Source organism: Chrysemys picta, chromosome 7 (assembly GCF_011386835.1).
Source record: "Chrysemys picta bellii isolate R12L10 chromosome 7, ASM1138683v2, whole genome shotgun sequence".
In the NCBI taxonomy this organism is placed as follows: Eukaryota; Metazoa; Chordata; order Testudines; family Emydidae; genus Chrysemys; species Chrysemys picta.
In genome coordinates, this window is record NC_088797.1 from 29,542,632 (window position 1) to 29,566,323 (window position 23,692).

At 58.0% G+C, this 23,692-nt stretch overlaps 2 protein-coding genes across 2 annotated transcripts; one reads left to right on the forward strand and one right to left on the reverse strand.

The window, feature by feature from the left end:
- Window positions 1-30: 30 nt before the first annotated feature.
- On the reverse strand, window positions 31-2,467 carry LOC101951632 (transmembrane emp24 domain-containing protein 10-like). Its single transcript, XM_005305469.5, has 5 exons — window positions 2,037-2,467; window positions 1,560-1,680; window positions 1,140-1,213; window positions 628-754; window positions 31-450 (listed from the first exon to the last, which is right to left on the reverse strand). Exons 1-5 carry the CDS (start codon window positions 2,238-2,240, stop codon window positions 329-331), a joined length of 648 nt encoding a protein of 215 aa, XP_005305526.1. The 5' UTR covers window positions 2,241-2,467; the 3' UTR covers window positions 31-328.
- An 8,283-nt stretch (window positions 2,468-10,750) lies between these two features.
- Window positions 10,751-21,611, forward strand: FOSL1 (FOS like 1, AP-1 transcription factor subunit). Its single transcript, XM_005305470.4, has 4 exons — window positions 10,751-11,125; window positions 17,336-17,578; window positions 19,395-19,502; window positions 19,950-21,611. The coding sequence occupies exons 1-4, from the start codon at window positions 10,997-10,999 to the stop codon at window positions 20,436-20,438; spliced, it is 969 nt and encodes a 322-aa protein (XP_005305527.1). The 5' UTR covers window positions 10,751-10,996; the 3' UTR covers window positions 20,439-21,611.
- Window positions 21,612-23,692: the final 2,081 nt, after the last annotated feature.

Genomic DNA, 23,692 nt, shown 5'->3' on the forward strand with positions numbered 1-23,692 from the left:
CCGCCCCCAAAATGCCATCACAAGCCAGCATCCCAATTAACTATTTATTTTAAAATAATTACAAACCAATCCCTCCCGATCACGGTGCCGTCACTACCAGATCCTCTGTTAACTACAGGATCCTTAAACGTGGGGGTAGTTGGATCCCTATTGGGGGGCCAGAACCCCCTCTTCCCACCAGAATCCATTCCTGATGGGCAGAGATGTCCAGTGCAGGTGCCGCTTCCCACTAGAGCTGAGAGATGCTGGATGTGGATTCTAGGGCCATCAGGAAGGGAGCCCGGCGCAGGGGGGCCTGTGAGAGAGGCAGACACACCCAAGGGGCTGCTCACTCGATAAGCTTCTTGGCCTTGAAGAAGCGGCGCAGGTAACAGACTTGCCAGGTGGCCAGGCCCACCAGACACAGCATGGAGAAGATGCTGAAGTAGAGCACACGGGTGCTGGTGGACTCTGCGGAGAGAGAGACATGGGGTGAACAGGGGACCCCAAAGCATCATCACAAGTGGCTTCCAGCCACTTCACAGGCGAGAACCCAGGCGTCCTGGCTCCCGGTCCCCTCCTCCTGTGTTCTGTCCCCAGCCCTGGGAGGAGAGTGGGGTCTAGTGGGTACATGGAGTGCCTCCTCACCATTTGTGTCCCTCATTTCCTCCTCCCGCTGCTTCATGTAGGCAAAGTCCTTGACGATGGATTCAGAAAGGTCCTCGAGACGTCGCAGATCTACCTCCAGGGGCTTCAGCTTCTCTGCCTTGGCAATCTGGGGGTGGGGACAGTGGGAATGAGATGCACAATTCCACCCCGCACTGAGACATAGCCACCTCTGGGGTAAGGGCTGTCTATACAGGGATCTCTTGTCCGGTGCAGAGACATGGCCATCCTGGACTGGGCACAGGGGCTGTTTATACAGGGATCCCTCGCACCATGCTGAAATGCGGACGCCTCTGGGCTGGGGCACAGAGGGCTGTTAATACAGGGACCCGTCAGAATTCTGGCCCTCAGGCTTTTGGGGATACATGCCCAGTTGGGTGGATGTTGTCAAATCTGTCCTTGGGCTGAGATTGCTGGTACCCCACCTTCCCCATCAGGCACAAGACAGAGGGGCAGCTGCAGGGGGTGGGGGACTCAAAGGGGGTGTTACTCACGTCTTCATAGTTCCGGGCCTCCACCCCATGTTTGACATTGAGGGTGATCAGCTGGTCAGGAACTCGGAAACCCACTGGGGAGGGAGGGATGAAAGAAAAGTTATAACTGTCACAGGTGAGGGAAGAGCTGGTGCATGACCCCACTTCCCTTCCAGTCAGGGATAGAACCCTAGAATCCTGGTTCTCAGCCTGTCCTGCTGTAGCCACTAGATACCACTCCCCTCCCACAGCCAGGAATAGACCCCAGGAATCCTGGCCCCCAGCACCCTCCTCAATGCTAACCACTAGACCTCCCTCATGATCACGTTTCTTGGCCATGCTGAGTGCAGGAGACCCCAAATGAGGGTGGCAGGGAGCTGTGGGGTGGGAGGAATGCCCCCCAGGATGCAGAATCCCTGCACCAGGAGTGAGACCTCATACCCGACTGGGCGTGGCTCTCGAAGCAGATCTCGTAGATCTCATAGTCGTCTGTGGTGAAGGCGAATTTGCCCTTCTTGGCATCTTCCTTGGAGTAGAGCAGGTGGCCGGAGGAGTCTGTCACCTGGGGTGGGGGTGGGGACAGACTGTGATCCCACAGTACTACCCATCTCCCCGGACCAGGCTCCCAATGCCTACAATGATCCTGTTCCCCAAGAGGATAGGGGTGTAGTGTGTCCCCTCCACCCAGGAGTATGGGGTGTCCAGTGGGCAGACGGGGGTCCCTGATATCCTTCTTGGGGGAGGGCGTCACATAACTCCGAGGTAAGCCTTGGACCTTGGAGAACAAAGGGGCGGTCCTGGGGTGGTGCACAGCGCAGGGGGCAGGGCACCCGAGGGGTCACGGGGGTGGCCCCGAAGCCAGCGCTAACCATGGGGGGAGGGTTCGGGGGTGCGGCGGGGATCCCTAGGGGCTCTCACCCGGAGATCGGTCCTGGCCCCCGGCGCCCCGGCCTCTGACACCTCATATTCCCCGGTCACCATGACGTCGCGGTGCATCTCCTCTTTCAGGCACTTGCGGGTCTGCGCCGGCAGCTGGAACGAGAGCGCCCCGCACCCGCCGGCCAGCAGCAGCGGCAGCAGCAGGGGACCCAGGAGTCCGGGGCCCGGCCGGGGCACCCGCATGGCGAGCAGCGGCGGGGAACCCCCCTGGCCTCGAGACGCCGCGTCCGGCTCCCCCTGGCAGGTTGAGTCGGTTGCGTCCGGCTCCTCTGTCACACTGTCCCGGAGCTGATTCGGTGGCGTCGGACCTGGCGCTCACCCGACGTGGCGCTCGCTCTATGGCCCGGCCCCCACCCCACAGCGGGGACAGGCCCTAGCCGAGCTTCCGCTTCCGGCTCCACTCCACTCCATCTCCGGCAGCGCGAAATAGAGTCCGGGCAGCGCGAACTTAGGACCGCGGGGGGGGGGAGTGCGCAGGCGCGGAGCGATCTCGGCTGGGGGGGCTCAGCTTGTGCCGTGTAGGAAGCCCTGTACGCTTGCAGCTGGGCAGAGTGCGGGGGGAGGGATGTCAGTCCGGGGATTTGGTGGGGCTTCTCTCCTCCCCTTCTTCGGGCTGCGGGGAGGGAGGTCTAATGGGTAGAAGCAGGGGGCCAGGACTCCTGGGTCCTCTCCCCAGCTGCGGGGGGCGGGGTCTGTATCCACCAATGGGCAAGAAATGTAAAAATTAAGTGAATGCGCTTTACAAGCGGAGAGTCGCTGGGTGGCGCCAGAGAGCAGGGTCCGGGCGGGGGCCGTACGTGCAAGGAGTCAGGAGGAGCAGCGCTGACCCCTCCGCCCTGCCCTGGGCCAGCAGCCAGGAAGAGAGCCCAAAGGCTCGCTGTACGGGGCAAGGAAACCCCGTATCCCTCCTTCCCTTTCAGTCCCCCCCAGTATCCTTTAGCACCCCACCCCCTTCTCTCATCCCCCTATGCCCTTTCCACTCCCGTGCCTGCTCCACAGCTTGCCCCCGCAACCCTGCACACCCCTCTCCCATGTCTTCCCTTCCACTCCTGCTTCCCCGATCACCCCAAACATCACCTCTCTACTCTCCCTCATTCCCCCTGCATGTCCCTCCCTCTCCTCATTCCAACCAGCCCCCTTCCCTTCCTCCCCCCAATCCTGGTCTGTCCAGGGGTTGGCCAGGCAGGGAGCCCCAGGACTGCCCCCTGGAGCAGGGCAGGGATCAGCCCCCAAGTGCTGCTGACCCTGGTTAAAAGGCTGTGATGGGGTGAGGCTGAGAAGGCACTGGATGCAAGGATGCCTAGAGTGTGTCTCAAGCCCTGGCACCACTCCCTGCCTACAGCGGGGCTGGCACTGCGTAAAAGAGAGAACCTGGCAGCCACAAGGAAATTAATGTGCCAGGATGGGGCAGGGGTGGGGCAGACTGATCCCCTGCCCCCTCAACAGGGCCCCAAGAGGTTAATAGGAGTGTGAGTGGGAGAGAAGGGATAACTGGGGACTTCCCCCACCCCTGCAGTGTTATGGCTCTCCTTACTATCAGAGCCACCTGTGAATTGATAAATGGGATGGGGGATATGGAGAGTGAGGCAGGGAGGGGATATGGGGTCCCTAGAGCAGCCACAGGTGTTGGGGGAGGCATAATAAACCTAGTGGGGAGGGAGGCACAAGCAGCTAGGAAGTTAGTCGGGATGGGAACATCCCCGCTGGGAGAAATTGGGCCTGGGCTGGAAAAAGGTGGGTGCAGCCCAGGCCCAGTTTCCAGCTGGTGCTGGGTAACCCCTGGGAAGGATTGGGGCTGGAAAGAGGAATGGTGACCACCCATTGCCCCTAGTGGCAGGGGGCTGAGGTTCCTCTAGGGTTACCCCCTGTGTAATCGGCAGGGGGCTGGGAATAGCCCTGGCTCCCTGCTGCATAGTGTTATGGGAGGTATCAGGGGCCTTCCAGTCATTGCAGCTTGGATCAGAGCCCTGGGACAGGTGAGTCTGAGCACAAAGCAGGACATGAGCTCAGGGATATTGTCAGCAAAACAAAGAAGACTAGTAGTTTGGAAGACTGGTTGGCAGGGGGGAAACTGAGGTACGAGGTTTCTAGGGAAGAGCAATATCCCTTTATCCTTCCCTCTCTGTGGTAGATGGAGCAATCACTCTGCTTGCGTCAGCCCTGCCAGGTGCTGGCGTCAGAGCCAGGAGGGTGGGGATGGGGCAAGACTGCACTTGCTGGAATCACACAGTCCAGCTGAGAATGGGAACCACCCCACCCCCCCTTTAAAGGGAGATATACCTATCTCATAGAGCTGGAAGGGATCCTGAAAGGTCATTGAGTTGAGTCGAGTCCAGCCCCCTGCTTTCACTAGCAGGACTAAGTACTGATTTTGCCCAGATCCCTACATGACCCCCTCAAGGATTGAGCTCACAACCCTGGGTTTAGCAGGCCAATGTGCAAACCACTAAGCTATCCCTGGCCCCTGGAATAGCTAGGAGCTCCCTGTACAGCCAGAGATCCCGCCCTGCTCCCTACAGCACCCCCTGCTGTGGGGCTTGAGGGGAACAGGCTGCTGTGGGCTTGGAACTTGAGAAAGGGAGCAGGGAGTGTGGCAGAATGTGCATCCACACACAGAGGGTGTGTGTTGCAATTGCTGTTGTGCGTGATTATGGGCAATTGTCAGGGTTAGGGTGAGAGTCTGTGCAATTGTCAAGCTGTATACATGTGTATGTGCACAATTGGATGAGTGTGTTGCAATTGGCGTGTTTGTATGTGCAATTGGCATTGCATATGATTGTGAAATCAGGAGAGAGTCTGTGCAGTCTTCGTTGTGTGTAGTTGAGTGATTGTTGCTGTGTAAGTGCATTCACACACTAGATTGCATAGGTTGGTGTCTGTGCAGTCCCATAATGAGTGTGCAGTATGTGCCGGTTTGTGGCTGACAGCCTCCCTGTTCAATGGATGCTGTTTGTCTGACATGAGGTGGGGCTATTTGGAGAGCCTCTCCCCGTGAAGTACAGGTCTCCCACCCTACACTGACCCAGCTGGTCTCCGCTTAGCGTGGAGACCTGCTGCTCTGGCTGAGGCCCAGTGGCTGATGGCTGCAAGCTGGGAGCACAGGGGGCAGGAAATCTCTCTCAGTGCTAAAAGAAGAACAGGAGTACTTGTGGCACCTTAGAGACTAACAAATTTATTAGAGCATAAGCTTTCATGGACTACAGCCCACTTCTTCGGATGCATATCCCCCAGCTCATGGGGTTGGAATGACAGGCGCCTGGGTAGAGAAAGGTGCCAGAGGCCTGCAGTGATTCAGAGGGGGATGAGACTCTGGGTCCTGTGGGGAAGGAAGAGGTGAGGTCTGGGCTGTGCCAGATACAGGGGCACAGTCAGTACCGACTCGGCACTCCTGGACCTGGGATTCTCCTTGTCCTAAAATGGGGCAGCAGCATGGAGACTTCCTTCCCCAAATGGCCTGCTGCTGCAACCCCCTTCCACTGGGGAGTTGGCTGTCACTGGACCATTCAACCCTTGGCCTTTCTGCTTCAGCTGGTGTGATGCAGATGCCCTCAGGGGGGCCCACAACTTAATCCACCGGCAGAGCTGGGAATGGCCTGCAGTTATGAATGACCTGGGTCTGGATTGGACCTGGTGCCCTGTAGCCCCTTGCCCAATCTCCTGAACCATCTTGGGGTCAGAATGGAGCCAGTGCCCCAAGAGGAGAAAGGCCCCTTGTCCACTCCCTCCTTTGCTCTGTGTCTCACCCAGTCTGATTTTTTTCTTCAAGAATCTCCCAGCCCTGAGATGATTGAGTTGAATGCCCCCGCTGGCTCCAGGACAGGGTACAGGCTGGGCATGGTGCCAACAACCCAATATGCCATCCTGGCACCATTTGCCCCAAGCCCAAGGAGAGCCCTACTCTGGTGCTAAGGGGCTGCTATATACAACTGCCTGCCTGAGCTGGGAAAGAACCCAGGAGTCCTGGCTCCCAGGGATCTTCTCCCTGCATTCTGTATAGCACTGCCAGTACATGAAGCCTGTAGGAATGGGGGGAAGGGCTTCAGGGGAATGGGGCTGGGGAGAGGCAAGAGTGAGGGGAGGGGGCAAAACTGCTTTTGGTGAAGGGCACAGTTCTGGAGCCTCTCTATTAGGCCAATCCAGGCAGACGTTTTACTGGGATGCTGGAAGAGCTACAGGATCTGCTGGCTTAGAGCAGGGTGGGGGAGTCAGGACTCCTGGGTTCTCTCCCAGCTCTGGGAGGAGTTGGGGGCGGGGTGTAGGACACCCCTGGCCCTTGGGTCCAAGATTGGGGTGGGCAGAGACCCCCAGGCCAATGGCACTTGAACCATCTCATCCTGAGGGGCCCCAGCCTGACAGTATTTGAGACTCAGAGTAGAGGGAGGCCCCTAAGCTGGGTGGGGTTGGGGGCGAGGAAGGAATAGCCCCTGGGAACCACTGCAAAAAGTGGCCCTGGCAACTCGGCAGCTAGGGGTAGGGTGGGGCTGAGCACATGGCTGGTGATCTTAAGGCAGCCCCTCCCCCATGCACTGCAGCACCCAGGGTCCCTCTGCTCTAGCATGCAAGGGGTTAACATGCCCCATGGATAGAGGGAGCTGTTCGGAGTGTCCCAGGAGATGGTAACACTGGTACCCTGTTGTCCTTGAATTCCACAGGGGTAGCTCTCACTCTGGACTTGAAGCCTCTCTGCTATCCCAGCCCTGGGTCGTCGTCCCCCACCCCCGTCTCTCCTGCTGCTACTCAATCCAGACTTGCAGCCCCTCTTATCCCAGTCCTGGATCTGTGCTGCATTAGGCTGGGATCCAAACCTCAAGTTGCCAGAGTGAGTAAAGTCAGGAGGAAAAGGAAGGGTGAGTAAGTGGATGAGTATACAGAGCTCTTGGCCGTCTCCTGTTTGGGATTTGGCCCATTCTCCCATTCCCTCCATAGACACAGAGGGGCCCTGCCTCATCCCTGGCAGCCACAAGCACTTGTGAGTGCCACGTGCTGATGATTTGGCGGGAGCCTGTGGAAATCCCCTCCACACAGCTCCATTGCTCTCCAGGAACCTGCTGCTTTCAAGTATGGAGTAAGGTGATGGGGCAGTTTGAAAGGCTGTGACACATGCACTCGGTTAGTGCCCCCAATGCCAGCCTGTAGCCCCCTGCTCTCCCAGCCCTGGGCTCCCCCTACCCAGCTCTGCTAGTGCCCCTCAATGCCAGCCTGCAGCCTCCTGCTATCCCAGCCCTGGGCTCCCCCCACCCAGCTCTGCTAGTGCCCCCAATGCCAGCCTGCAGCCCCCTGCTATCCCAGCCCTGGGCTCCCCCCACCCAGCTCTGCTAGTGCCCCTCAATGTCAGCTGCAGCCCCCTGCTATCCCAGCCCTGGGCTCCCCCCACCCAGCTCTGCTAGTGCCCCTCAATGCCAGCCTGCAGCCCCCTGCTATCCCAGCCCTGGGCTCCCCCCACCCAGCTCTGCTAGTGCCCCTCAGTGCCAGCCTGCAGCCTCCTGCTATCCCAGCCCTGGGCTCCCCCCACCCAGCTTTGCTAGTGCCCCCAATGCCAGCCTGCAGCCCCCTGCTATCCCAGCCCTGGGCTCCCCCCACCCAGCTCTGCTAGTGCCCCTCAGTGCCAGCCTGCAGCCCCCTGCTATCCCAGCCCTGGGCTCCTCCCACCCAGCTCTGCTAGTGCCCCAATGCCAGCCTGCAGCCCCCTGCTATCCCAGCCCTGGGCTCCCCCCACCCAGCTCTGCTAGTGTCCCTCAGTGCCAGCCTGCAGCCCCCTGCTATCCCAGCCCTGGGCTCCCCCCACCCAGCTCTGCTAGTGCCCCTCAGTGCCAGCCTGCAGCCCTCTGCTATCGCAGCCCTGGGCTCCCCCCACCCAGCTTTGCTAGTGCCCCTCAGTGCCAGCCTGTAGCCCCCTGCTATCCCAGCCCTGGGCTCCCCCTCCTCATATGGCTCTGCTGGTGCCCCTCAGTCCCAACCGGCAGCCTCCCAGCAACTGTCCCATGATCGTCCCCAGGGAACTGTGGTAACTCCACTGCTGTGTGCTCAGGGTTACTGGGGAGCAGGGGGGCCATTACCCAGGGGTGGGAACCAGCCATGTCCCCGACCTCTCATTGCTCCCCAAGGCTAGTGGCGAGGTGCCAGCTGGCTGCTCCCTGCCCCCCATTCCTGCCAGGTTAGTCACCGGGAGCATGAGATCATCCACATTCCGTGTCTCACATCCTGTCCCGTTCCTTGGGGAGAGGGATCGTTAACCCTCACGGGGGGAGGGGGGGTCATGGCGCCTGGGTGGGGGGAGGGAACAGGAACAGACACTGGACCCCCACCCTGTAGGCACCTCCCAGAAGAGCTGTTTGTTTTGAGGCTTGGGGGGAGGAGCCAGGACTCCTGGGTTCTCTCCCTGGTACTTGGAGGGGGGTTCTAGTGGTTAAAACGGGGGGGGGGAATCTGAGAGCCAGGACCCCTGGGTTTCATTCCCCGCTCCCCCAATGACACTGTCAGGCTCCTTGTGGCTGTGGGGAGCCTGCGGAACATGCGGGACATGCTTTCACTCTCTGCAGGGAGCCCAGCCCTGCCAGTTTCACTGGTAGTCGCTTTCAGTTCCTGATTCTGAAAGTGACCAGAGGCTGCTGCATTGCTCTCCAGGAACCCGCAGGAAAATTCCGTGTCAGGAATTTACACCCCCGCAGCCCACGCAGAAAGAGAGAAACCAACGCCCCCACTCTCCTCCCAGAGCTGTGTATGGAACCCAGGAGTCCTGATTCCCAGCCCCCTCTGCTTTAACCCACTAGACCCCATTCCCTTTCAGGTATCTTGGCCCCAGCCCCCACTCTAATCCAATAGCCCCACCACCACCACCACCACCAAAGTTGGGGACAGAATACAGGAGTCCTGACTCCCAGCCCACCACCTTAGCTGGACACTTCCATTCTCCATGCTAGGGTATCTTCAAGCGGCTTGTTTCTTAGCCAGAGGGGTGACCTGAGGCTCTCATCAGTGGGAGAGGGTGGGGGAGCCAGGCTCAGCGTCTCTGTTCAAGGGGGCAGGGGCTCTCTATGATACTGCAGAGGGGAGGGGGCAGCCAGATTGCCGGGGTCCCTGCCTGTGTTGGGTTGGGGGTTCTTGTTCTGATTGGAGGGTATTGGGGGGATTCACAGGGCATACCATAATATCATTGGGTCTGGTCCAGCTGCTCAGCCCCAGAAACTGGCAGTGCTGGCATGTGTGGAGGGGCAGGGTCCCACCTATAAACTGCCCCTGCCTCCCACCTTCCCTTGTAGGGTCACAGGGACCCCTATCCCCTGACTCCCCCCTTCCGCATGGTCACAGGGACCCTCTGCCCCCATCCCCTGTGCCACTTTTGCCTCTGTCCACCCATCCCCATGCACATCCCCATCTATCCATTCACACACACGCCCTCTCTCTCCCTTCCCCCCAACACACTCCTTGGTCTGTCTAGCCACCCCATCCAGACACTTTCCTATCTCTGGACCAACCGGAGGCCCCTGTTGCATACCTCTCTCTCTCTCTGTGTATTCCTTTCCTAGGCCCCCTGGCTCCTGGAGTGTACCGGCCCGGGCCCCCCATTGCCCGTGGGGTCCTACCCAGCCCCGAATTCATTTACCGCATGAGCACGTGGGGGAGGTGAGAGTGGGGGGGGGGGAGAGAGGAGGATGTCTTTGCATCTTTGACGTGTGAAAACAAGCTACCTGGCCTGATGGTCCTGTGGCACCTTTAAGACCTTTAACGACGTACACCTCTAAACAAAGAGACAGACAGACACACTCACATCAGGCCAGGTATCAGAGGGGTGTTAGTCTGGATCTGTAAAAAGCAACAGAGGGTCCTGTGGCACCTTTAAGACTAACAGATGTATTGGAGCATAAGCTTTCGTGGGTGAATACCCACTTCAGTGATCAAGTATCAGGGGGTAGCCGTGTTAGTCTGTATCTACAAAAACAACAAGGAGTCTGGTGGCACTTTAAAGACTAACAGATTTGTTTGGGCATAAGCTTTCGTGAGTAAAAACCTCACTTCTTCGGATGCATCAGTGATCTGCGTCTGACGAAGTGGGCATTCACCCACGAAAGCTTATGCTCCAATACATCTGTTAGTCTTAAAGGTGCCACAGGACTCTCTGTTGCTTTTTACAGATCCAGACTAACACCCCTCTGATACCTGGCCTGATGTGAGTGTGTGTGTCTGTCTCTTTGTTTAGAGGTGTACGTCGTTGTGCAGGCTGTGTGTATTTTTGTGTGCACAGCGATGCATGTAGTTGTGCAGTGTGTGTGGTTGTGCAGCGATGGGTGTGTTGTTGCACAGCTGTGTGTTGTACAGAGATGTGTGCGATGGTGGTGTACAGGGTATGTGCTGTAATACGGTGGGGGGGGTTGTACAGGCGTGTGTGAGGTTCAGGATGTGTGTGGTGGTGTACAGGTGTGGGTGTTTGTGTGGTGTTGTTATTGTAGTACTGGGGGGGGCGTATTTTTATCTTGAGCCGGATTCTCTGAAACGCATCTTGAACAAACAGAGCTTGGAAACAAACACAGAGGGGAATCCTTTACTATTGCACAGCAAGCCGGAGGAAATCATACTATATATGGATATCTACGTCACCGAGCTGAGTCACTCCCCGGACCGTACCAAATAGATTTAGAACAGGGGGGAAATATTGACTTTGCTGGCCTTTTAGAGGCTGACCAAACTTTGATTCCAGGCAGAAGGGTGCATCTTAATTGAATAGGGCCCAGCGGAACGGGCGTGGGTTGTTGGAGTGGGGATTCCCTGCTTCTCTGATGCCTTGAAAAGGGCGCGGGGTGGGACTCGCCCCTCCCCTCCCCCAGCTTAAAGTGAGGCAGCCCCGGAGTTCCCATTCATAAAAAAGTAACCAGGCGGGAGGCAGTTGAGAGGCGCTCACTGGACTGACCTAGGCACAGCACGGCCCCAGCGGAGAGCCAGACATGTTCAGGGACTATGGAGCGGGCAGTGCGGACGGCCCGGGATCCTCGTACAACCCTCGCCCTCAGCACCCTGCCCTGCGCAGCATGGGACCGGCCGCCGCCTCAGGGACTCCGGGAGCAGCGCAGCAGGTAAGGGACGAGGGGGGCAAGGGGCCGAGAGCTCGGTCGGTCGGTCTGTCTGTCTGTCTGTCCCCACACACACTCCCCTGTGTCTGTCTATCTGTCCGTCCGTCCTCATTCACACCTCCCAGTTTGCCCGTTCCCATACACACCTGTCTGTCCGTCGGTCCCGGTGCACACCTCCCCTTCTGTCTGTCCGCTCCGGTGCACACGTTCCCTTCCGTCTGTCCGTCCGTCCCGGTGCGCACCTCCCCCGCTGTCTGCTCCCCGTCTATCTGTCTGTCCGCCCCCATACACACCTCCTCCTCTGTCTGTGTCTCTGTTCCCATACACACCTCTCCGGCCCTAGGTGCTGGGGGTTACATTTTGGTTCAATGGCTCTCAGCTCCCCCACTGTACAAATTGTCCCAGCGCCCCTGTCCCCCACTGTCTGTCAGTCTGTCCCCATCCCCACCCCTCTGGCTAATCTAGTCTCTAGCCATCCCCATCCCCAGTTGTCTATACACACCCACCCTCTGTCTCCACACACCCCTTTCTTTCTGTCCAGCCCTTGCTCCTCCACATCTCTAGGCACTGCCAGCCACCTCTGCCCTATTTCGCCAGTCACTGATCCCCTTCCGCCCTGCTCCAGCCTTTCCCCGTCTCTTTTCTTGCCCTCTCCTTTCTCTCTCTATTTCGTTTCGGGGGGGGGGGGGATGTGACTCATACTCTGGGTTGATTCACCCCACCGCGTGGCGGCCGCTGCTTTGACCCCCTCCCCCTCCCGCACGCAGGCACTCGCGTGCCGATGGCTGAGGAATGTAGGGGGTTCCCCCACCCGGCGCTCTACAGCAGAGCGATGGGGGGGGGCTCCCCTCGTTCGCTGCTGCCTGAGTGCCCGGGTCACAGACCCTTGTAGTGATCTGGCTCTATACGGGCCTGGGGTGTCCGTGTCCCTGCTCCCGCCCAGTCACATAGTGGCAGCTGCAGGGAGACACCCCAGAGTCACCTGTACCAGCGGAGGGGACTCCTTGCCAGCTGTCATCCTACAGGGCTTATGGCACACAGTTTATCCCATCCAGGAGGGGGCTGCGGAAGCAGGTGCACCAGGGTGTCCATCCTCAGCGGGTTTGTGGGGCTGACCGACACACAGTATTTTAGCTCAGGGAGAGGAGCGGGGGCTCGGGGGCTAGAGCGGGGGGGAGCAGGACTCCTGGGTTCTGTGCCAGCTCTGCTCCCTTTCTCTTGGGCACCCACTTCACCTCCTGGCACCTCCGTGCCCCGCAGGACGGGTCCAGAACGGAAGCCACAGGGCTGAAAATGTGGGGGGAGGGGTGTCCGGGCCAGTCTGTTTTGCCAGTTCTCCCCGGGCAGGGTTTAAGACTCGCCTCCCTCTCTGGGCTGTCCGGAGCCAGCGGTGAGGACCCAGGCAGCCCAGTGTGTGTGTGTGGGGTAGACAGACCCCAGGGCTGGACACACTCCCACCCCCCCCCCCCGCCCTCTCCCGCTGGCAAATTGTGAGACACCCTCCTCCTCCAGCGGCTGGATGAGTGTTGTGGGGGGTGGGGCTGGGGCTCCAGGCTACGGCAGAAAGTGGCACCAGGACAGACCTGGAGATGGGGAGCGAATGGGGGAATTCCCTTCTTGCTCCCCCCCCATCCGCTGGCTCCCGAGGCACCGCGCTCCCGGCTGGAGCTCCATGGTGCCAAGTCATGCCAGGTGAGTCACCAGAACCGGCGGGGCTGAGTCACGGGCTGCGCTCACCCCGGTGGCCCCTCCATTCACCCCAGCCTGTGTCCCAGGGAGCCGAGATTCCTCAGCAATTTCCTCTTGCATAAGGTCGCCCCTGCGACAGCTGCCAGCCCCACCCCAAAGCCAGCTGCAGTGCCTGCCGTCCCCATGTGAACAGCTGCCACACAGGGGATAGAGACCCCAGGCATCCTGACGCCCAGCTTCCCTCCCCTCCCGCAACCCACCAGGCCTCACTCTCCTCCCAGCGCTGCAAAGAGAACCCAGGAGTCCTGGCTCCTAGCCCCCACTGCTCTAACCCAATAGACTCTGCTCCCCTCCCAGAGCGAATCCAGGAGTCCTGGCTCCCAGCCCCAGCTTCTCTAACCACTAGCCCTGAGTAGGGTGGCAGCCAAGATTCAGTGCCTGGGAAGCTCTGCTCCCATGCCCAGCCCTCTTGTGTTTTGGGGGAGTCCCCAGTCTCTGGGGCAGTATCTCCCGGAGGTGTTCTCAGTCTGACACAGAAGGGGTGGCCAGTCTGCTTCCCCAGGGCTGGGCTGCACCAGTACGCAGCACAGTGAGCTGGGGCGTGACGCCAGAGCTAGGGAGGGACCCACTAGGCCAGGGAAACTGGGTCAAGGGGTGGGGAGGACACAGGGAGGGTTATCTGGGGGCAGGATTTCTGCACACACCCTGCTGTTCACATGCAGGAGCATGCTAGAGGATCATGCTGACTCAGTGGCCCTGGGAGCTGGAATCACCAGTGTGTGCCCAGAGTGGCGGCACGGAGCCCTCTGTCTTGTCTCCACCCACCCTGGCAGGTGCTTGGTCTCTGTGCCCCATTGAGCCCTTGGTCTCTCTGTCACTGAGAGGACTGGCTAGTGCCGAGGTGGGGACGGGGCCCATGCACTATGTTGAGACCCAGCAAACTCATTTTACATGGGGGCCACCCAACGGGCATGGGACAGAAGCAGCTGTCATGCTGTGGCTCTGGGGCTGGATCCGAGCTGGCGCCTTCTAGAGGGGAAGACCCCATATCCCTGAGCCAGCCAGTCTTGCAGCATGGGGTGGGGGGCTGGATTGGAGCTGGCGGCCACTCAAGGGAAAGGGTCCTGTATCCCATTCTCCACCCCCTGAGCCTGTCAGTCCCTTGGTCCTGGCTCCAAGGAGCTGAATTCCTCTGCCCCATGCCTGGGCTCTGCCCCTGATATTTGCCAGATCCTAAAAAGATGATGGGGCTGGGAAGTGACACTAAACCTTCCTGTTCTGCTCTGCCCCATTCATGTAATAAATAACCCACATGGGCACCCCTAAGTCTGGGCAGGAGGCAAACAGTGGGCATGGCATGGCACTAGCAAGGTATCTGCCCCTCTGCCTATTGCACCAAACCAGCTGCTGTGCCTGTACCACTCTGTCCCCTGCTGAACGGAATCCTGATCATGCAGATGTGTATCCTACACACTATACTGCCAATCACCAGTGGGGATTCTCCCAAAGCCTATGAGGGCCTGTGCCTTTGGGATGGGAGGGTAGGAGCCCCCAGCCAGTGATTGGCCACCATGCTCAGAGACAGCATGGGCTGTAAAGGCTTTCAGAACAGCTTTGTATTGATTCAGACAGGCTGAGTATGGGATGGAAGGGGCTTTGTCTGAGGGCTTAAAGGGGGCACTGCCAGGGTGACATAGGGCCTAATAGTTAGGTATAGTTAGGGCTCCTGGGTTCTATTCCCAGTTCTGGGAGGTGAGGCGAGTTTACTGTTGGGGGGTGGAGGGGAAGAAGAGGGGACTGGGAGTTAGGACTCCTGGGTTCCCTGCCTATGACTTGCTCTGTGAACCAGGGCAGATCCCTCTCTCTGCCGATTGTGCCTCAGTTCCCCATCTGTAAAATGGAGATATCAGGATTTGGATTACCCCATGACCCCCAAAGGTTTAACCCCAATAGAAGCCTCTGCACCGATTCTGGGTTTAAAATCCCAAGGCCAGCAGGGTGGGTTTAGAATCATAGACTTTAAGGTCAGCAGGGCCCATTATGATCATCTAGTCTGATCTCCTGCACAACACAGGCCACAGAATCTCCCCCACCCACTCCTTAATTGACTGTTGGGAGCTAGAGCCCACCTACAGCATTTCCAACAGCAACACACCAGCACTGGGGTGGGAAGGTTCACAGATCCACAGGCTCAGGGCTGGGCCCCGGCTTTAAACAGTCTCTTGGAGGAACCCCTTCAGTAATGGGCCCCACTTTTCCTTCCAGCCTTGCCGCCGCTAAGGCTGAGCCTCTGGGCTCTAGCCCTCCTGCGCCACATCGGGTGTGCTGCCCAGCCACTGCGCTGAGAGACTCCTAGTCAGAGGCTTGTCCACTCTTCAGGGACTAATGCACCTCAGGATGCATGTGCAGTGACGCCAGACAGCCCTTGTCAAACAGGCGGGGCCTTTAGTCACCTGCAACCCAGCACCGGAAGTCCTTAGGTTAGCACAGAGAACTACAGGTTAAGACATAGTCCATCCAGCCAAGCCAGAGCAACCCACCAGCCCAGCTGTAGGCGATTCCATTTCAGACTCTGTTTCTCCCCCCCCCCCCCCCCGACCCTCCGTCAGTCCCAGGTGCGAGCAGCCAGCCTGGTCCAGAAGCCGACTCTTTAGCCTCTGCTGGTGACCTCCCAGTTCTTTGTCTCCAGGCAGGGCCAAGCTTTGTTCACAACCCCACCCACGGAAGCTTCCCTCTGCTGCACAATTGTTGGCGCTTCCATTGTCTCCCTGGACCCTCTCTTGGTCTGGGTCAGTTTCAATCAGTTCCTTAAAGACCCATTCCCTGTGGGCAAGGCAGCACCCACACCTCCCATCCTCACTGCCCCCAAGAGCAGATGTAACCCTTTTCCTCCACTGGGGAGCAATGCAAAGTACAGAGGGAAACTGAGGAACACAGAGGCTTCATAATAATGTTACAGAAAATCCCTGTGTTGTCACAGAGGGTGAAGGGTGAAATGAACTGTCAGAGACAATAATGGGGGGGGGGGGGGATGGTGGAGGAGTGTTAAATATGGAACCTTCTGAAGCCTCATCAGGGACCTGGGGACACGTGTTGAATGACAAAGATGCACTTTACAATGTTTTAAAGTGTATCTGTACCATGAGTAGCACATGTACCTCTTTCCTGGTTATCATGGGTATTAGGGCAGCACCTAGAGACTGTGGGCTGAGAGGGGAGGGGGATCCCATTGTCCCAGGTGCTTCGTGGACACACAGTAAGAGACAGTCCCTGCCCCCAAAGATCTCTCAGTCTAAACAGACAAACTGCCAGCACTGGTAGCTGTGAAATCGAGACGGGATGGTTTTCTAATGGGTCTGCTCTGGTTCAACCAGGAATTAGTTCAGGGCAGTCCTAGGGGCTGGGCTATGCAGGAGCTCAGACTAGATGATCACAATGGTCCTTTCTGGCCATATAATCTGTGAAGGGGCAATGGAGGCATTAAGAGGTGAAAGGCCCTTCCCCAGGTCAGTGACAGGAGCCAGGAGTCCTGAACCCCAGTGTAGTATTTGACTTGCTGTCAGACCTCTGAAGTCCTCTCCAGGCTCAGCTGGACACTAGCAATTTCCATTAACAAAATTGTTTTTTTTCCCCAAATGTAAACCTGGAATTTCCTTGTTTGTTTTTTCAAATAGCAGCCCCTTCCCTCACTTCACAAAGCCAGTCACTTTAAGGCCAGGAAACCACTCTGATCATCTGTCTGACCTCCTGCATCCCTCAGGGCAGAGTTTCACCCACCAGTCCCGTGGTGCAAGGAATTCTTTCCTTTCCCTGACTTTATATACATCAGCCTGTTACGCTTCCTGCCTCTCTGTGTTATCCCATTGTACCACTAGGGAGCCTTCCCCAAGGAGAGATGCAATGACTCACCTGAGCTCCCATGTTATCAGTGGTTAGAGTGGGGAATTTAATCCAGGAGTCCTGGCTCCCAGCCCCCCCCCCCCCCAACCCACCCCATATCCACTTCACTCCCTTCCTAGGGTCAGAAGGAGAATTCAAGTGACTTGACTCCAGCCTCCCTGCTCCAACCCACTACACCCCATTCCCCTGCCAGAGCTTGGAGGAGAAGCCAGGGTCCTGATTCCCAGCCCCTCCCTCCCTGCATCCTAGACATGCTGCCTCCAAGGATCTCTGAGGTCACAAGGAGACTGAATGCAGCCGGTGACTCAGGATTTGCTCCTGGAGTAATTCACTGCTGGCCCCTGGCCCCTAAGCCAAGCCAGGGCCCCCTCTGCAGACTGGAATGTTTCCCCCATGCCCATGGCAATGGGGATCTTTATTCGGCAGCACCAGTTGCCCTTGTGATGCTGGCAGTACTGCCCTCCGCTAGCTGCAGCCAGAACTGCTCCCCAGGTCCGTGTGTCAGTCCTGTCCCCTGTACAGCCCACAGCAATGGGAAACCCTCTTGGAGTACAATGCACCTAGCTCCCCCACCCCCTCCAGCCTCTGGCCTCCTCTAACTGCCACCTCTTCTTGTCTCCACAGAAGTTCCCCCCTGCTCCGAGCACAGGGGCTGCCAGCTTCGTTCCCAGCCTCAACACCATCACCTCCAGCCAGGACCTGCAGTGGATGGTTCGGCCCACGATGCTCAACACCTGCTCCTCACCCTCCTCCTTCACAGCTGCCCCATACCCCCGCCCCTATGGCCCCTACCCCGCTGGAGCCCGCCCAGGCGTCATCCACACCATTGGGCCCACCCCTGGGCTACGTCGGAGGCACAGTGAGCATGTGAGTAGGGTAGTTATTGGAGTGGGGGAGGGGGTGAATGCCTAGCCTAGGGGGGCTGGGAGGCTAGAATCCTGGGTTCCACCCCCAGCTTCAGGAGGGGAGGGTGTGTAGAGGGTTAGAGCAAGGGAGGGGTGGGAGACAGAAATCTGGGGTGTGCGTTGTTTTGTGCCTCAGTTTCCCACTTCAAATCCCCAAGGACAGTGGGATGCTACCCCCTGATTTGCAGTAGCTGGAGGAGATGGGAGAGGGAAGCAGGGCTTCGCTTGGGCTGGGGGTCGGGGCAGGGCCAGCTCTAGGCATCAGCAAAACAAGCTGGTGCTTGGGGCGGCACATTTTTAGGGGCAGCATGGCCGGCGCCAGAATGCCGCCCCTAAAAACGTGCCCCGGCCGCCCTAGCTCACCTCCGCTGCTGCTGCCACGGCGCGCGAAACAGCTGATTCACGCGCCGCTACTCGCCCTCCCTCCCAGGCTTGGGCGCCTGGGAGGGAGGGGGAGAAGTGGCGCCCGCGCCGCGGCCACTCAGAGTCTCCCCCTCCCTCCCAGGCTCTCAAACCTGGGGGGGCGGGAGGAGGAGACTCCGAGTGGCCATGGCACGGCACCGCTTCTCTCCCTCCCTCCCTCCTAGGCTTGAGAGCCTGGGGGGAGGAGGCAGGGCTGGGGATTTGGGGAAGGGGCGGAGTTGGGGCGGGGCCGAGGGTGGGGTAATTAAATAAGGGGGGGGGCGGCCAAAATTGTTTTTGCTTTGGGCTGCAAAAATCCTAGCGCCGGCCCTGGGCCGGGGGGAGGCGAGTCCCTTTCTCCCACAAGAACCAAGTAAGCGTGGCTGGCACTCATTCCGCCCTAGGGCTGGGCCCCCTACCGCAAACGCCACAGGGCAGCGGGGCCACCTAGTGGCTAACATCGGAACCGCGGGCAGGACACAGGGCGCTGTCCATCCGGAGCTCTCCAAATGCTTAGCAAGGCCGGTTCAGAGCACTGTCCCCACACAGAGACCTGGGGATAACCCCCAGAAGTCCCGGCTGCCAGTCCCCCTGCTCTGACCACACCAGACCCCACTCCCCTCCCAGAGCCCTGGCTGCCAGCCCCCTGCTCTGACCACCAGACCCCACTCCCCTCCCAGAGCCCTGGCTGCCAGCCCCTCTGATCTGACCACTAGACCCCACACCCCTCCCAGAACTAGAACTCAGGAACCCTGGCTCCCAGATCCATTGCTGTAACCACTAGACCTCATTCTAGTCTTAGAAGCTGGGATTTGGCTGGGACGTTTGGGTTCACACCCCGGGGGCAGGCAGGAGAGGAAATGACAGCATGCTGAGTCATGGAGCCACAGGATGACTCAGAAGGGAAGGGGCACTGGGGCCAGCAGCATACCAGGAGTGTTCCCTCCCCAACCACCCCAGCCTGTGGAATCCAGGCAGCATTTGAAGCCACTGGGGCCAGAGAGGGCTGGCTCCCCGAGCCAGACTTTAACCCTTGGGGATGCTTGCCATGTCCCCAAACAACCCTTCCCCTCCCCCCCTCATCCCTATATACCTCCCCCAAAGCTAATTCCCCTACCCTAACTAGAAAAGTACCCCAATCTCATCTCAGCACTGAGTTAGGGATCCCTGTATAAGAAGCCCCCCATACCCCTGCCCAGAGGTGGCTGCATCTTTGATGCACTGTGAGGGATCCCTGTGGGTATTATTCCTTGGGGTGAAAGCCTGACAAGGACCTGGTCCTTGGCAGTTGTCCATGGACCAGCATAGAGGGGAATAGATATGGCATCATTGTCACTCATTTGAAATCCCCTGCCCCTCTCTTGCCCCCACTTCAGATGACCCCCGAGGAAGAGGAGCGGCGCAGGGTACGACGGGAGAGGAACAAACTGGCTGCAGCAAAGTGCCGGAACCGGAGGAAAGAGCTAACGGACTGTCTGCAAATGGTGAATACCCCCTACTGAATCCCCCCAGCACTCCCTGCAGCACAGCGCCCCCAGCACCATGGAGGAGCATTGGGGCCAGCCCTGGCTGTGAGGGGAGAGTCCTCCTACTGACTCCCCCTTCAGTTCTCATTGGAGGTTGCCCATGCAAGTTCTGACCCTGCCTGGCTCTGCAAGGGATGGGATCAAAGCCACGCAAACTGTGATGGCTGTAGGGCAAGATGTGCCCTTCCCACTCCTAGAGCTGGGGACAGAACCAGGAATCTCATCCCCCATCCTCTCCTGTGCTAACCCGCCAGATCCCACTCCCCACCCAGAGCTGGGGATTTTACCCACAGCTCCTGATTTCCAGCACCCCCCCACACACACTAACCAGTAGACCCCACTTCCCTCCCCATGCCAGGGATAAAACCCAAGTGCCTGCCTCCCCCTGACCTCTCTCCCCCCCAGGAGACAGACCAGTTGGAGGAGGAGAAGTCAGGCCTGCAGAAGGAGATTGCAGAGCTGCAAAAGCAGAAGGAGAGGCTTGAGCTGATTTTGGAGGCCCACCGGCCAGTGTGCAAAGTGCAAGATGAGTCCTCGGGAGAGGAGGAGGAGCTGGGGGGGCCGTCCGCCCCACCCCCCGTCAAGCAGGAGTCCCCGGACCCTCCCCCAGCAGTCCCACGTCGGCCGCCACCACCGGTGCCCCCACGGATCAGCCTTCCCCCCAGCGGGGTCCTGGAGCCTGAGGCCCTGCACACCCCCACCCTGATGGTCACACCCTCACTAACTCCCTTCACTCCAAGCCTGATCTTCAACTACCCTGCCCCAGGGGAAGGGGAGCCCCCTGCTGGCCATACCTTCCCGCCTGAGCCCTGCAGCTCTGCCCACCGGCGTGGGAGCAGCAGTGGTGACCAATCATCTGACTCCCTCAACTCCCCCACCCTGCTGGCGCTCTGACAGGCACGGCTTCCCCAGCTCTTTTCTTCCTGCTCAAGAACCAGCCTCATGACCAGGAACCTTCCATGTGGTTCCAGACAATTCTAGAACTGTTCCCTGTCATCCCAGGCCCTTCTGGAACCATTTATCCCAGCTGTGGTACCTTTACGATCATTCTAGCACTTTTTCCCATTATCCCAACTTCCTGTTCATTCCAGACACATCTGGAATCTCCCCTTCCACTTTCAAACCTTCACTGTCATTCTAGATAATTCTAGAAGCACCCCGCCACACACACACTCCATTCCAGGCTCCCAATTATTTCACACCCATCTGGAATTTCCCCCTCATCTCTAGAACTTTCAATGACATTCTAGAACCTTCCCTGCCATCGGTGTTTGATTATTCCAGGGCTCTCTGGAATCTTTCACTCATGAGTCAGGAACCTGTCCATCTCTTTACCATCATTGCTGAAGAATGTCCTTGTGCTTCAGAACCATCCCAGACCCTCCCACAGCTCCTTCCTGTCTGTTCTATAGCAGCCCCACCCTCCCATTCCTTTTGGGATGTGGCAACCTTCCCAAAATTCCCATTGTGCTTGCTGTTTTTTTCCTGGAACATACTAGAGCTTGCCTGACCTCCTTCTGGATTGCTCTGGAATCCCCCCCAGACATTCATGGTCTCATACTAGAACCTAACCAGATGTCCCAGTTCAACAGGCACTCATTCTAGACTCTGACTGACCATTCTAGCAAAACTTGTTCATTCTAGAACCGGTCTAGCTGTTCTAGGCTGCCATTGCTCATTTGAGAATACTCACAGCTGTTCCAGACCTCTCTTGCTGTTTCTAGACCTCCATCTGACTGTTCCAGAATTCCCTCATTCTAGAACTCATCTGAACATTGCAAACTGCCCCTCCAATCATTCTAGAACCCACTCCCTGATCCAGAACAACCTCAGGTGTGCAAGGCTGTACAGCGCTGGCCAGCCAAGAACCAGGACTGGTTGTTTTTTTTGTTTTTTTTTGCTCCCAAGTTCCAGAAGCTGATCCAGAACCGCAGGGCGTGCTCTGGACTGCACAGTGTTCATTGTTGGAGCTGCCATTTCTATGCTATTTATTGTCACTCAAAGAGTATTTTTCTACCAACGGTGTCTTGTGTCTCGGGAGACAATTAAAAGCTACAAGTAGAGACAGCTCATGTGTGTGTTTGAGGGATGGGGTGTAGGTTTTGGTTGGTATATGACTTGAGGGTGTTGGGGGGGGTGTATGTGGCATGGGGGGCATTGGGCAGATATAGAGTTGTGGGATGGGAGGTGGACTTGTTGGGGGATATAGGGAGTGGGGGGATATACGAGGATGTGTGAGTGTCAGGAGTGTTGTTGGGGGGTGTATGAGGTGGAGCATGTGGGTTATTGGGAATAGTGTATACTGAGTGGAGAGTATATGGGTGTGTGGGTGCAGTGTGTTGGTTGTGTTGTCAAGGGAGTGTGCGTGCACACACACACACACACCTTGCTGTAGCACAGCTACAACTCCACGCCCCTGGTACCAGAGGTGTAGCTTTACTAGCTGGCACCTGTAGTGCACTGAACCCAGTCTGCAGGGGACACCCCTTTCAGGGGCTGGGCCTGGCCATACCATGAACCAATCCCCTTTTGTATCAGTGGCACCCGTGTCCCCCTCTCCCGCCCGCTGGACTCCGACACCTCCTGGAACTGGGGAAAAAGCACCTTCATCCTGGGACATGTGCATCCACATGGAGGGATGAGGGAGAGGTAGCAAGTTAGAAGTGAAACCAAGTGGCACTTAAATCTTTGGCCCTTGGGTAACTGGCCCAGGGGTGCGTTTGAAGGAAAGCCCACTTGGACATGCTTGTTGTGAATGAAAAAGACTCAGCAAGGAAATATCAAACCCACCAAGCAGATCCCGGCCCCGACTGCTCTAGCTCCCCTCAACTAATTCCAAATGAGGTAGACTCAGTAGCTCAATGGGGGCAAGCGGGGCAGATGTAGTCTCCCTACTCAATGGGGTGCACTATCCTAAACAGCCCAGAGGGCACCCACAAACCTGGCACCCCCCCCCCAATGCTGGCCCATCGCAGGGGGAGGCCTGGGGTGGAGGATTACACCTGCCCCGCACTCACCCCACAGTAGTGACTCCAGGCCTGCTCCAGGCAGTGGGACCTGGGGCACAAGATCGCAGTGCCACTCGGGTTTGGCCCAGCCGCCCCTCCGGGAAATCAGAGTGGTGCTGCACTCCGCACGGAATGGCAGCCACCACTGGAGGTGGGGTGAGTTTGGGGAAGCTGGTCCAAACCCGCGTGATGCTGCGATCTCGCCTGATTTCCGGGAGTGCCTTTGCCCCCCTGGATCGTGGCTAAAGTCACCCCTGGGCTCAAATCAACACAGCAGGTCATTGAGCCACCTGCTGAGGGTGACGCGAGACACAAGGGCTTTGTTTGTCCTGCAGTGGGAGATTTAAGGCGGGAGGCCCAGCTCTGCAACAGCGTTTATCCCCCAATGGGAGTTGGGTGCCTAAATACCAGCTGGGCCGGATGCAGCAGTGGAGGATTTGGCCTCCTTTTTAAAGACGTTGCTGTAGTTTATCGAACACCTGTTGTGTGTGGTCTGAGTGAGCGTGGATGGACGATTGCCTTCTCTGCTGTCTGTGCTGCAGCAGGTGTCTGGGCCAGCGCCTGTTGTGCACACCCCTGGGGAGCAGCTGAGTTGCCTGACCAACAAGGAGCAGGAAAAGACAGGGGCTAATTGCCCTGCTTTGATCCCAACAGGCCAGGTGAGGCTTTTGAGGAAAGCAGAGATGGGGGCCAATCAGGATAGGTGAAGGGTCAGATAAAAATAGCTCTCCTGGACTTGAGAGGGGGCAATTCAAGTGGAGGAGGCCTGGCCTGAATGAATGAACGAACGAACCAACCAACCTCTATGTTGGGGGCCAGTTAAGTTTTGTGTGCGGGGCCTGAATCTTACCCTCTGGCTGGGAATCTGAATTTTGACTTTGGGGTTTGACTCTCTTCTGCCTGTCCTTCCCCAGCTCTGGGGAGCAGGACTAACAATTTACCCCTTCGGAGAGAGCAGCTGGGACTGTGTTTCACCGCTGCTTGAGGCATCCTGGGGCAATAGAGCTGTCCCAGGCTGTTGTTGCTGTTTTTCTCATCTCCCTCCCCTGAATCTTCAAGATCTGACACAGCTGTGATGGTTAAATCAGATACCTAGGAGTGGTTTGAATACACACACACACACCAGCCAGGATTACCTCA

Bases quoted from the DNA above. Each gene is read 5' to 3' on its own strand.
- LOC101951632 (XM_005305469.5), bottom strand. From the start codon at position 2,240: ATGCGGGTGCCCCGGCCGGGCCCCGGACTCCTGGGTCCCCTGCTGCTG. The intron at 1,681-2,036 runs GTGAGAGCCCCT...CCCCCACCCCAG, and splicing joins GGGCCAGGACCGATCTCCGG to GTGACAGACTCCTCCGGCCA. The intron at 451-627 runs GTGAGGAGGCAC...CTCTCTCCGCAG, and splicing joins GGAAATGAGGGACACAAATG to AGTCCACCAGCACCCGTGTG.
- FOSL1 (XM_005305470.4), top strand. From the start codon at position 10,997: ATGTTCAGGGACTATGGAGCGGGCAGTGCGGACGGCCCGGGATCCTCG. The intron at 11,126-17,335 runs GTAAGGGACGAG...TTGTCTCCACAG, and splicing joins CTCCGGGAGCAGCGCAGCAG to AAGTTCCCCCCTGCTCCGAG. The intron at 19,503-19,949 runs GTGAATACCCCC...TCTCCCCCCCAG, and splicing joins TAACGGACTGTCTGCAAATG to GAGACAGACCAGTTGGAGGA.